Source organism: Anguilla rostrata, chromosome 19, assembly GCF_018555375.3.
Source record: "Anguilla rostrata isolate EN2019 chromosome 19, ASM1855537v3, whole genome shotgun sequence".
In the NCBI taxonomy this organism is placed as follows: Eukaryota; Metazoa; Chordata; class Actinopteri; order Anguilliformes; family Anguillidae; genus Anguilla; species Anguilla rostrata.
The window spans coordinates 1,323,644-1,337,125 of record NC_057951.1 but is presented as its reverse complement, the minus strand read 5'-3'; the positions used below and the strand labels follow the sequence as shown (position 1 = coordinate 1,337,125).

The window sequence follows — 13,482 nt, the reverse complement described above, 5'->3', positions numbered from 1 at the left end:
ACTAAACATTTTCATTGGTCGCACAGGTGCACCTGACATTTAGCAGGTCTGTCTCTGTGTGAGTGTAGTGTTATTTTAATTCCCACCCGCATTCTACGAAGACCCGCCCCTACTCTGCCTCTGATTGGCTCTGACCCTGATATTCTTCTTCGCTGAATGCGGGTGGGGAAAAAAATAAGGCATTAGTGTATTGGTGATGTGCGGATCGCAGTTATATCCGCGGGCACCACGGTTAATCTGCGGATCGGGTGGGCCGAGTCATAAAAATTAACATTCTGATTAATAGCGGATGGGTTACGGGTGGGTGAAATAATACATCATTAATGAGGAAAATATTAATTACATTCTCTAAAATGTGAACATATTTTAAGCATTTTTCGTCAGGCGCGAATTAACAGACTAGACTCTCGTTGCGCCAATTGCAGCGTCCATTTGTCTTAAGCAGCAATGGAGGCAAAAAAGATCAGAGAGAAAAATAAAAAAGGAGAATTAAAAAAAGGAAGGGCAGAAAAGTTCCGTGTGGGAGCGATTTAGTGAATGACGAGTCAAGTGCAGGGTATGTCATATGCAACAGCTGTGAAATAATGAGAAATAGCGGTAATGTGTGATCGGGTGCGGGTCTCTAAATTGGAGAAAATAATTTGTTTGGGTGGGTGGCGGGTGGATGATTTATGCGTACATGTGGATTGGGATGACGTCAGAGCCGATCCGCGCATCACTAGTGTGTGTGTGAAACCGCGCCCTGTACTCCTCCGGGAGCAGCGCACACTTTTATTTGAGTTATTTGAGTTTGATTTATTTATTTGAGTTTGTCAAGCACTTTAAACATCAGCACTTTTTAAGTTTATTTTTTAAACAATTGAGGTTATTGCCATTTCTTGTTTGTGCTGTGATTTAAATAAAGAAAAAACATTTATCTGCCCTTTATTCCTGTTTACAATCATTTACATGTGTTAAGAAATTACCAATGTGTATGGGAACTGACAAAAAAGGTAACACTTAAAATGTATTATTACGGCGCCAAAAGGCGCGGTGAAAAATTTTGGGTCTAACTAAATTATGTGCTGGTGCACCTAAATGAAAAAGTTAGGCGCACCAGTGCATCCAATGTAAAAAGTTAGTCTGGAGCCCTGTAAATCCAAGGAAGTTATACTTATTTTATACAATAGCTTTGTCAGACCACACTTACAGAATTGTGTGCAGTTCTGGGGACTGTACTACAAGAAAGCTATAGAGGATCTGGAAAAGGTTGAAAGAAGGGAAACCAAACTGGTTCCTGGTATGAAAGATAAAAGTTTTGAGGAAAGACTTCAGATGCATAACTTCTTCAAGCTTAGTAAAAGTAGACTCAGGGTTATTTGATTGAGTCTTTTAAATTCATAAATGGGATCAACAAAGTGAACCACAAGAGATTCTTCAGGTTCAGCTCTCTGTTCAACCCTATATTTCACTGCACAGATCCATAATCACTAATTCTATTTAATTAAGGCCACACAGTACACAGCACTACTCACCCCAGTGTCTGTAGTTTACAGTCTGGACTCATCAGTGCAGCACAGAGCAGCTTCACTCCTGAACCTCCCAGGTTATTGTAGCTGAGGTCCAGTCTCTGTAGTTTACAGTTTGGACTCATCAGTGCAGCACAGAGCAGCTCCACTCTTGAATCTCCCAGGCTATTGTTGCTGAGGTCCAGATCTCTCAGGGGTGAACCTGATGACTGAAGAGCTGAGGCCACAATTTCACAGGACTTCTCTGTTAGGTCACAGTTGTTCAGTCTGCAAAGAAGAGTTTATATATTATTGTATGATTAAATAGCGCAATATACTGTAAAATCTGATATGTGCAATGTAACAGTAATCGCGAGTGATGAAGAGTGATGTTGAGGATTTTAAGTTTGTGATGCTCTGAGGAAGTTCTTTGCTACAATTAGACGTCCTCTTGGACAGAACTCTGACAGTTCTACAGATGAAATTCTTACCCAAATGGCCCCCTTTCTTCTGGCATTTGGCACAGATACAACCAAAAGTAAAGATGCAAGAAATAACTCAGAAATAAAATCTCTGAGTGGATAGTGAGTTAGGCTCTGCTTCTTTACTTTTGCTGGTAACTGTGACTAACTACCCACAGTATTGCAAGCCAACACACAGCCAGCACAATGCATTTATTTCAGATCACAACTTTTACAAGCAAAAATTGGAACATAAACAATTGGCCTAAAATAAACGGGAAAAAAACAAAACCCAGCGGTGAAGCGGTGATCAGCTTGACTCTGCGGTGGACGTGACGTGATTGCGTTACCACGGTAATGCAGTAACCGCGGCAGCTCTAGTTTGCCGGCCACTGACCTGTGTTCAAAGCCTCTCTAACTACTCTGAGAACACTGTCCTCTAGCTGCGCTTCTCGCAAGTCTTCTCGGGTGAACTGTTCTAGCTGACCCAAATTGAGATGAGTTGCAAAAGCATACAGCTCAGGAACACCTTCTGCTGGAACACCTAGTTTGTCTGCCAAGTGCACATCACCCTGTGAAAGGTTTCTCCACGTCTCAGTGTCCTGTTCAATCCAGTTTCGGGAAAGCAAATCAGCCTCAACATTGACCTTCCCAGGGCGATATTTTACTTCAAAATCGTATGTGGCTAGGGCAGCAAGCCACCTATGCCCTGTAGCATTAAGTTTCCCTGTCGTCAACACGTGATTGCGTTTCCGCGGTAATGCAGTAACCGCGGTAGCTCTAGTGTAAGTATGGATTTCATTAGAGTGCAGAGCAGGTAGTGAATAATGGGGATGGATGAAGACTGCAATATGTGACAGAAGTGAATCCAGAAGTCGGTGAAAACCTGGAAAATGAAACTCAATACAGCTAAATGTAAAGTTCTACATGTGGGGAAAAAAAAACGTCAGGCTAGATTACTTTATGGGAGGAACGACATTGGAATGTGGGAGTAATAGTTGATCAAAACCTTTCAGGTTCTAGGCACTGTGCTGTTGCAGTAAAAAAGCCAACAGGATGCTGGGATAGTACTGAGTAAAAGGAAGTATTTTTTCACACAAAGAGTAGTCACTGCGTAGAATAGCTTGGCAAGTCATGCAGTAGAGGCAGAAACTCTGGGGGTTGTCAAGACCAGGCTTGATATCAAATTCATTTGTATAGCGTATTTTACAGCAGTACTCACAATACGCTTTACAGTCAAACCTGGCCTAAACCCCCACAGGAGCAAGCCTAAGGCCACAGTCGCAAGAAAAAACTCCCTGTGGCAGATGGGAAGAAACCTCAGAAGGAATCAGGCGCAAGGGGAAACCCATCCTCCTCTGGTCAACTGGTGACCAACATGTCACTCAGTTTTACAGAGTTTATGACCATATGGTGCTGGATACTATCTAGTTTGTAGGTAAACCAAGCACTAGTGGTAGGAAGGAGAATGGCGAGCATGTCGTGCTGAATGGCCTATTCTCATCATTATGTTATGTTATGTTATTTTTGTTATGATAGACGTGAAACATTGATGTACTGAAGTGGTCAATATTTTACAATCATATCAATCATGCATTCAGCATTCCGTCATCACCTGTGACCTGATACTACAGACTCCACTGAAAACTTACATTCTGGTCAGGAACCATAAACCTGGAAACCCTATATTTCACTGCACAGAGCCATAATCACCAATTCTATTTAGTTAAGGTCACACAGTGCACAGCACTACTCACCCCAGTGTCTGTAGTTTACAGTTTTGGCTCATCAGTCCAGCACAGAGCAGCTTCACTCCTGAATCTCCCAGGTTATTATAGCTGAGGTCCAGATCTCTCAGGGGTGAGTTTGATGACTGGAGAGCAGAGGCCACAATTTCACAGGACTTCTCTGTGAGGCCACAGCTGTTCAGTCTGCAAAAGAGAGTTTATATATTATTGTATGATTAAATAGCGCAATATCCTGTAAAATCTGATATGTGCAATGTAACAGTAATCACATTGAGTGATGAAGAGTGATATTGAGGATTTAAAGTTACTGATGCTCTGAGGAAAATGACTTTGCTACACTCTCCAACTGCAGCACTTTGGGCCTGAGAATTAGACGTCCTGTTGGACAGAACTCTGACAGTTCTACAGATGAAATTCTTACCCAAATGGCCCCCTTTCTTCTGACATTTGGCACAGATACAACCAAAAGTAAAGATGCAAGAAATAACACACATCTTTCAGGGTGGATAGTGAGTTAGGCTCTGCTTCTTTACTTTTGCTGGTAACTGTGAGAAACTTCCCACAGCATTGCAAGCCAATACACAGCAAAAGCCAGATTCACTTTAGAAACAGGAATGCAAAAAAGTGATCTGTTCACATGTAACCAGGTAGTGCAGTCTGTCTGTTTTGCTGAGGTTATATATAACCATGTAGTGCAGTCTGTCTGTTCTGCTGGTGTTACATATAACCAGGTAGTGAAACCAAAGCTATGTAGGAACTGTTAATGATGCCTTTGAGTTCATTTTGTTGGAATAGTGATACATTTGATGGTGCTGTCCAAGGAGACACCATTTAGCTTTTTCCAGGCTTTAGGAAACTTCAGAACCTTGTACAGGCCAGACTTTAGCCTGAGATAAGCCACAGAATTACCTCAAAAACAGGCACTTTAACAGTCCCCTGAGAAGACCTCACCCTGACACCCATTATATCCTACAATTCCTCTACCTTCCTGTTTTCGCTCTGTCTACAGGCACTATTGGATTCTGGGTCAGCCTACACCAGAATAAAGCAGAGACCAGGGTGGCACTACTGGCCTTGTAACATGGTGCATTTACTGCCTGACCTAATCTCACAATACAGTAACACAAACATTTCATTCATAACCACACTTGCCTCTCCCAAACCAAACCCAGCATTACATTAATCATAATGTTGAAAAAATATCTCATCTTCATGAACAATATAAGAGGGGTACAGACTGAGCAGGCTCTCTCTGGTCATCTCCCACTCACAAATTATCTATGCATGGACTAGGGATAAAAGGGGGATTCTTCCCCCCTTTTGAAAAACATGGATTTGATTCAATCAACATTCGTCCTTAACTGACTGACATTTAAAAGAACACACAAACACAGTTCCAACTACTTCACCAAACTGAGTTAGATAAGAATAAGTGTAACACTTGTGTTTACTTGTCCAAGTCAAAGTTAAGGACAAATGTTAGTTCAATAAAGACCATAGGGGTGTTTGTATGGCTAATCTGCAAAAAATCAGACCTTGTTATTCTACTAATAATGCGGCTGACCAAACTCAGCTAAAAACTCAGCTAAAAATTGGATTAATTAATATCAGATCACTAGCCCCTAAGGCAACTCTTGTAAATGAATTAATTACTGATCACCAAGTTGAAATCTTATGTGTAACTGAAACTTGGCTTAAAACTGTATATTGCCTTAAATGAATCCACCCCTCCTGGCTACAGCTATACTCACGTTCCCCGTCTGACGGGTCGTGGCGGTGGTGTTGCTGCTGTATATCATTCTAATCTTTTTGCTACTTTGAAATCCGGCTTCAAATGTAACTTTTTTGAAGTGCTTGTTCTCAGTTTTGCACATCCAGACAAAAAAGCAGTCCGTTTTATCCTTGCAATTGTATACAGGCCACCAGGGCCATACAGTGGCTTTTTACTTGAGTTTGCTGATTTCCTTTCCAGCCTGGTTGTTAATTCAGATAAAGTAGTAATTGTAGGGGACTTCAATATTCACATGGATAGTGAAGGTGATCCTCTCAGATCAGCACTCTTGTCTATCACTGAATCTATTGGCTTCGATCAACATATACATCAGTCCACACATTCTCATAACCATACTCTTGATCTGGTCTTAACTTATGATACAGAAATAGCAAATATAGCAGTTATGCCTAAAAACCCTGTGCTATCAGACCATTATTTAATTACTTTCCAACTTTCACAAGTCTGTCATGTGTCACCAGATCCTTCATTCTACCTTATCTGTAAGCTTTCCTCCAGGACTGCAAATGCTTTTATTAATGAGCTCCCAGGCTCATTTGTGCACTGTGGGGATTTTCTTGGCTCCCACCCAAACACATACAAAAATGCAAGCATTAGCTCAATTGATCAGCTGACAGACAACACAAATTACATACTTTCCAGAACCCTGGATACTATCGCTATAAGAAATTAGCACCCTGGTACAATGACCATACTTGTGCTCTCAAACAAGCTTCACGCCAACTTGAGCGCAAATGGCGTTCTACTAAATTGCAGGTATTCCTCCAGGACTGGAAAGACAATCTACTAACTTACAAACATACCCTCTCCACAGCACGTTCCTCATACTTCTCTACTTTAATAGATGAAAATAGAAACAATCCTAGGCACCTGTTTAACACTGTTGCCAGACTGACCAAGAATCAAGTTGATGAATTTCTTTGATGACAAAATTATAAAAATCTGGGGCAAGATTCAAAGTTCTCCTACCACCATATAGGGTCTGCCCTTCCATCCACTCAACGCATGGATGCAGAATCTTCAGATAGACAGGCGGCCAATCTAAACTCTTTTGCTCCAATAGATCTCATGGAGTTTAATGCCATAGTTAATACCTCAAAATCTTCTTCTTGTCTTCTAGACCCTATCCCTAAGAAGCTTTTCAAGAGCTATTACCAGTGATTGGAACACCAATGTTACATATTTTCAATGTGTCTTTAGCGTCTGGACACATACCACAGACTCTTAAAATTGCAGCCATCAAACCCCTTCATAAGAAGTCAAACTTGGATGTGAATGACCTGTCTAACTACAGGCTTATCTCGAACCTCTCTTTCTTTCTAAAATACTAGAAAAGGCCATTTCAAAACAACTTGGTTCATTTTTGCACTCCAATCATATATTGGAAGTTTTTCAATCTGATTTTAGACCCTCTCACAGCACTGAAACAGCCCTGGTCAAAGTACTCAATGATCTACTCCTCGCTTCCGACCATGGCTGCATCTCTGTACCTGTGCTTTTAGACTTAAGTGCGGTATTTGACACAGTTGGTCACCTCATCCTTCTGGATAGACTTGAAATTCTTGTAGGTCTCCTTGGACAGACACTCTCTTGGTTCAGGGTTGCTTTTTATCACTTGAGAAACATCTCAAAAATTCAGAAAATACTGTCCTTACATGATGCAGAAAAGCTAGTTCATGCTTTTGCTACTTCAAGATTAGATTACTGCAATGCTCTTTTGTCTGGATGTGCAAATTCCTCTCTGAAGGGCTCCAGCTAATTCAAAATGCAGCAGCTCGTATTCTCACTAGAACAAGGAGATTCGAGCACATCAGCCCAGTGTTAGCATCGCTTCACTGGTTGCCAGTTAAATTCCAAATAGACTATAAGATACTACTTCTTACCTTTAAAGCCTTACATGGGCTTGCCCCTTTGTACTTAAATGATTTACTTCTTCCTTATATTCCCTCACAAACGCTCTGTTCGCAGGGTGCAGGCCTCTTGTTATTCCTAGAATATCTAAAAGTACCATAAGTTGCCTGCCCATGTTTGGGGTGCAGACACTATCACCTTATTTAAACATATTTTTAGTCTCTCTTATATTTGAGGGGCAGGAGTGGGTGGCAGGCATAGGTATAGAGTCTCTGGTAGACTTTGCGGTTAGTGCTGTCACTGGATCATCATCGGTAGTGCTGTGTTAAGCTGAACTGGTCATGGTCTGGTGATGACTGTCTCAAGCCTGCCCTCATGGCTGCGTTGGCCCCTGCCTCTGTTTCCCTTAGCTATGCTGCCATAGTCTTATTCTGCCGGGGTTTTCCTTATTGCACGTGGGCACCTCTGTTTCTGCTGCTCTGCTTGCCATTTGAACCCCCTAACAACGTTTTGTTTTCCTCGGCTCTGGGCACCTGCCCGGAGCTATAGCCCAAGTTTGCTGAGCACCCCCCCACTCCCCCCCCCTCCCCCCCCCTCCCCGGCCCGGAGCTCCAGCCCTAGACCAGCTAGACCAGCCTCCTGCCACTGTTGATTTTCCATAACAAACAAAGCAAAAGTGAGCCTGTGATCTTGTGCCATTTGCCTTGCTTCTCAGCTGTGCCTTGGTCTTTTCTGATCAGTCTTGGATCTCTGGTCTTGATTCTTTAGCTGCTTATTTTACCATCCTGGGTCACAGTGGGACAGACAAGCTGTGGTTCTACGGTACCTTTCATTCATTTTTTCATAATTATTTTATTTATTTTTCATGTCCGTCTAATTTTGTGTAAAGAAAGTGTAGCTTATATTTTTTATTTGATGGGGAATATGTTCATCTTAATACTGTAACATACTATACCCTCTCTTCATTTAAATCTGCAAGTTGTATGTTTGGACCATTATTGATCCATCACATTGGTTTGCCTAACAAGGAATTCATGATGTATTTAATAACTGGTATCTTTATTGATAATGTAAATTAAATCTAATCTAATAAAATACATTTTACATGTTGGATACGTTTTTTACATTTGATGGTACTTCTGTATTCATTAAATGAGGGCACAATCTGTTAAAGTAGCTTTACTCAAAAATCACTTGCCTGGCAATTTTATTGTATTCTATTTTCACTTTAAAGTTACAATCTCAAAGATTCCCGTTTCGTTCTCTTTGGCGGTACCAATGGCGAGAAGTGGTAATTGCAGGTGTGTTTTTGGACCTCACTTCCCATAGATCCAACCGGATCCAACCAGCGTCGCCTGTATGACAGTCAGTTGGCACCTGGGACACGCCAACTATAACACTTAGCCAACTATTTACTGAATAAAAAATGGTTGTCATAAAAGTAACGTTATGTACATACTCATTCATTGTGTAACATTAGGCTAACTTAAGCTGTCTTTACACTGCTGAGCCGGGTTAAAATGCTGTAGCAGACCTGGGGTAGAATTAGTGATGATCAATTTCCACAAACGTTCTTTATCCACCTTTTGCCCGGTATGAACTTCTTTACACTGCAGAGAAGAATTTGCGGTATTCGCTGTGGTTGGTGCAATTATCTCGTGCACAATAAACAGTCTTTTTCGTGAATGATTGTTGCGTGATATTTTTGAAACAACCGCCTTGCAAAATGTTACCCCTGGTGTTTCTGGTTTTGCTAGCTAAACTGTTCGAGGATAAAGCTGAGCTGGGTGTTAAATTAGCCATCAGAACAAGAAGAATAAAACAAAAACAAAGGAGATTTCATCAAAAAAGGGCATCAAGGCTAAAGGAACATATGAGAAAGCGTAATAAAATAATAACAATGCGAATCCATACTGCCGTATTCTTTTATTTAGTTTTCTCCGGCTTGACATCTTTACACAGGAATCAGACCCGGCTCTGCTCCACCTTACCCCGGCTTTATTCCGATCATTATGAACTTGATGGCAATGTAAATAATGGTAACGTTAAGGCCAATTCAGATCAATGATTCGCAACGAGACGAAACGGTTTCAGAATGTTGCAGAGAAAATTGCAGCGGTGTAAACTGGTTAGTTGCAGAGTGTCTGAAGCCGTTGCCTGGGGTCTCAAAAGACCCACCTTGTCAAATCGCCAAGTGCAGTTTTGGAATTTGGCAAGTTGCATCCAGTCTCGTTGCGAATCATTGATCTGAACTAGCCTTATTTAGTTAGCTACACTCCAACGTTGCACAAGGTAGCATTGCATTCGAGAGACGGTTTGCGAGGTCGGTACCGGTCGGTAGCGTTAGCTAGCGTTTTTTCTAACTGTTAGCTGACATTAGATTGTGTTAATTACATTAGCTAGCTAGCTAACGCTACGTTACCTGATATGAGAGATGGACACTGTGCGCAACGTTGTCTAAAATAATGTTGCCTTTATTGACATGGTCCGGTAGCTAGCGTTAGCTGTGCAAGTAGCTATGTAATTTAGTAACGTTACATTGTCATCAAATGAAATACAAAATCTACATCAACAAATAATATGACCTCTCATGTTACACAAAAACTTATTAGGGTTCCATAACCCCCCCGCCTTTAACGCTAGCAGACACCGGAAAAAACAGTACTCCGCTCACACACAAGTGAGTTGAAGAGCAAGCCTGTTGCGTTAGCTCCGCCTATCTCTCTAGCGGACCAACCACTGATGGGTGATGGAAAACGCGTCACTGTTTATGCACCGCTTGTGATTTTTTCCCGGGAATGTCGCCACAGACACCCAGTTCTTTAGTCATAAATAATAATAATAATAATATAAATTAATATAATAATAGGCTCAATCAACATTGTGTTACTAATTCAACGATAGATAGTGACTTAACAGACATTTATTTTAATGAAAATCTTCGAGATTATTAATTTAACTATGAAGTGTTTATAAAAACATGCTGTCATTATCTACTTTAATTATTACACCATACTCACATGGCCTTCCTGCAGTTCCCGACTATTGGTAGCAGTCTCTGATAACCTGCTGCTGATGTTTTGTAGGTCTTCAAGTCAAACTCATCCAGGATCTCCTCTGTCATCAGTAACACAAAGGCCAGAGCTGAACATTGGTGTGGTTCCAGCTTTTCATTAGAGAGTTTTCCTGATCTCTGGAAATTCTTGATTTCCTCCACTAGAGAGTTGTCATTCAGTTCATTGAGACAGTGGAACAGATTGATGATCCTTTCTGCTGAAGATTCATCTTTGATCTTTGTCCTAATGTACTGGACTGTTCCCTTAATGCTCTCTGATCTGCTTCCTGTCTTTGTCAGTATTCCTCCTAATAGAGTCTGAATGGAGTCCAGAGAGAGGCCTAGAAGGAATCTGAGGAAAAGGTCCAGGTGTCCATTCTTACTCTCTAAGGCCTGATCCACTGCAGTCCTGTGTAACTCAGACAGCTGCACTCTGTCACTGCGAGGTTTTGATTTTTCTGCTCTGAGTACATTCCTGTTCTCATTCACACATGAATGAAACACAAACAAGGCAGCCAGATACTCCTGAATGCTCAGATGCACAAAGCAGTAGACCTTCTCCTCACCCAACCCACACTCCTCTTTAAAGATCTCTGTGCACACCCCAGAGTACACTGAAGCTTCACTGACATCAATGCCCATCTCTCTCAGGTCCTCTTCATAGAATATCAGATTGCCCCTTTCCAGCTGTAGTAAAGCCAGCTGCCCCAGTTTCAGGATGATTTCTGTATTTGATGCTGACATTTTCTTTGGGGTTGTCTCATTGGTGCCATGATACTTCTCATTCTTCACATTAGTCTGAATGAGCAGGAAGTGTGTGTACATTTCAGTCAGAGTTTTGGGCATTTTTCTATTGCCTACTTTACCCAACATTGTCTCCAGTACAGTGGCAGAAATCCAGCAGAAGACTGGTATGTGACACATGATGTAGAGACTCCTGGATGACTTTATGTGAGAGATAATTTTGCTGGCCGTTTTCCGATCTCTGATTCTCTTCCTGAAGTACTCCTTCTTCTGTGGGTCATTGAATCCTCGTACCTCTGTCACCTGGTGGACGCACTCAGGAGGGATCTGATTGGCTGCTGCTGGTCGGGAGGTGATCCAGAGGAGGGCAGAGGGAAGCAGATTCCCCTTAATGAGGTTGGTCAGCAGCACATCCAATGATGATGACTCTGTTATATCACAGCAGACCTCATTGCTTTGGAAAGCTAGAGGAAGTCGACATTCATCCAGACCATCAAAGATTAACACAATTTTGACACCATCATCTTCAATACTCTTGATCTCTTTCAGTTGTGGAAAGTAGTGCTGCAGAAGTTGCATCAGACTGAATCCTCTCTCCTTTTTCAGATTCAGATCTCGGAAAGGAAGAGTGAAGATGAAATCAATGTCCTGATTGGCTTTTCCATCTGCCCAGTCCAGAATGAACTTCTGCACAGAGACGGTTTTCCCAATGCCAGCGATGCCCTTTGTAAGCACAGTTCTGATTGGTTTCTCTTGTCCAGGTAAAGGCTTAAAGATGTCATTGCAGAGGATTGCAGTCTCCTGTGTGGTGTGTCTCTTCGATGCTATCTCAATCTGTCTGATCTCATGTTCATCATTGACCCCCCCACTTCCCCCCTCTGTGATGTAGAGCTCTGTATAGATCTCATTGAGGAGGGTTGGGTTGCCCTGCTTTGCTAAACCTTCAAATATGCATTCAAACTTCTTCTTCAGAGCAGTTTTCAGTGCCTGCTGGGCTCTATCTATGGATTTATCTGAGGAGAGGAAATATGAGAACCAATGTTTAAAATAACAGAAATAGACAAAAAATACGTACGCAGAAAGTTTTCACAATGGTACACACACCTCTTAAGGTGTTACACACTTCTCACAGTGTGTTCTACACACAAAATGAAAACATATCAAACAATGAAAAAGGATTCAATTCCTTTATCACATTCAATTTCATAATTTTTCATGGTATATTGTGGTAAATATGGTCTTCATGGGTCAGGTAGTAATTTAATCATCTTATAATTTTTATGCTCAGTGCTCATTAATCCTGGATAAAAACTCATACCAGATTTGAAACTCTTTCAGGGACATTTAATCTCATGTGCATTTGCTTGCCCCATAATCACTGCTGGATGCAATATTTTAATTTAAACACCTTTGTGTACGTGTAGTGTGTGACGTTTTCTATATGCAAGACTGTTGATGTACACTATTATGAAAGTGTAGATGCTATAAATCAACAAAACATTACAAAACAATGTACTCTGTTATATTTGATTGCTAAGCTCATTTCAGCATTCAAATGGACACACAGTAGCAATGAGTGAAAACTCTTACTGTGCTGCTCATCTCTCTCCAGTGAGTCAGTGAGATCCTTCTGCTTCACAGGGCTGCTGGTCAGCTGTATTAGTGTGAAATAAACACATGAAGAGGTGTGCTGTATTAGTGTGAAATAAACACATGAAGAGGTGTGCTGTATCAGTGTGAAATAAACACATGAAGAGGTGTGCTGTATCATTGTGAAATAAACACATGAAGAGGTGTACTGTATCACCATGAAATAAACACATGAAGAGGTGTGCTGTATGAGAGCCATTGAAACAATCAGATCCTTGCAATATGTCTCATGTTTTCTCTTGTAGGAAGGCCAGAACGGGGACAGATACTTTTAAACATAAAACATTGTCCAGAAAACAGAAGATCCAAAGCCTCAAGTTTGAAGTGCACCTTTTATCCCTGATTCGACACAATAGACCATGGTATTTTAATTGATAGGCTTGAAAATTTGGTCGGTCTCTCAGGCAATGTTTTAAATTGGTTTTATACATATATTACCGGGAGACAGTTCACTGTAAAGTTGAAGACCACTTCTCTGAGCATGTTAGTATGGACTGTGGCATCCCACAAGGCAGCATCTTGGGACCCCCCTCCTGTTCTCTCTGTATATGCTGCCTCTCGGAGATAATACTCACAGGCACGGGGTGAATTTTCATTCCTACACTGACGACACTCAGCTCTACTTGTCTGTGAACCAACCGACCCAAACTGCCTCACTGACATTAATGATTGGATGAACAGTAATTTTCTAAAA

General features: G+C 41.4%; 1 protein-coding gene across 4 annotated transcripts in view; it reads right to left on the bottom strand.

Moving 5' to 3' along the window:
- The window catches only part of LOC135245709 (NACHT, LRR and PYD domains-containing protein 12-like), a 99,328-nt gene that overhangs the window by 73,292 nt on the left and 12,554 nt on the right, over positions 1-13,482 (bottom strand). For 3 of the 4 annotated variants that reach the window (XM_064318955.1, XM_064318957.1, XM_064318958.1), the window contains 4 exons: positions 12,729-12,828; positions 10,360-12,151; positions 3,706-3,879; positions 1,515-1,775 (listed from right to left, as the gene is read on the bottom strand). In XM_064318955.1, coding sequence (XP_064175025.1) covers positions 1,515-1,775; positions 3,706-3,879; positions 10,360-12,151; positions 12,729-12,828 — 2,327 coding nt within the window. The remainder of the gene's footprint in view (positions 1-1,514; positions 1,776-3,705; positions 3,880-10,359; positions 12,152-12,728; positions 12,829-13,482) is intronic. The other variant, XM_064318959.1, reaches the window with a different exon arrangement.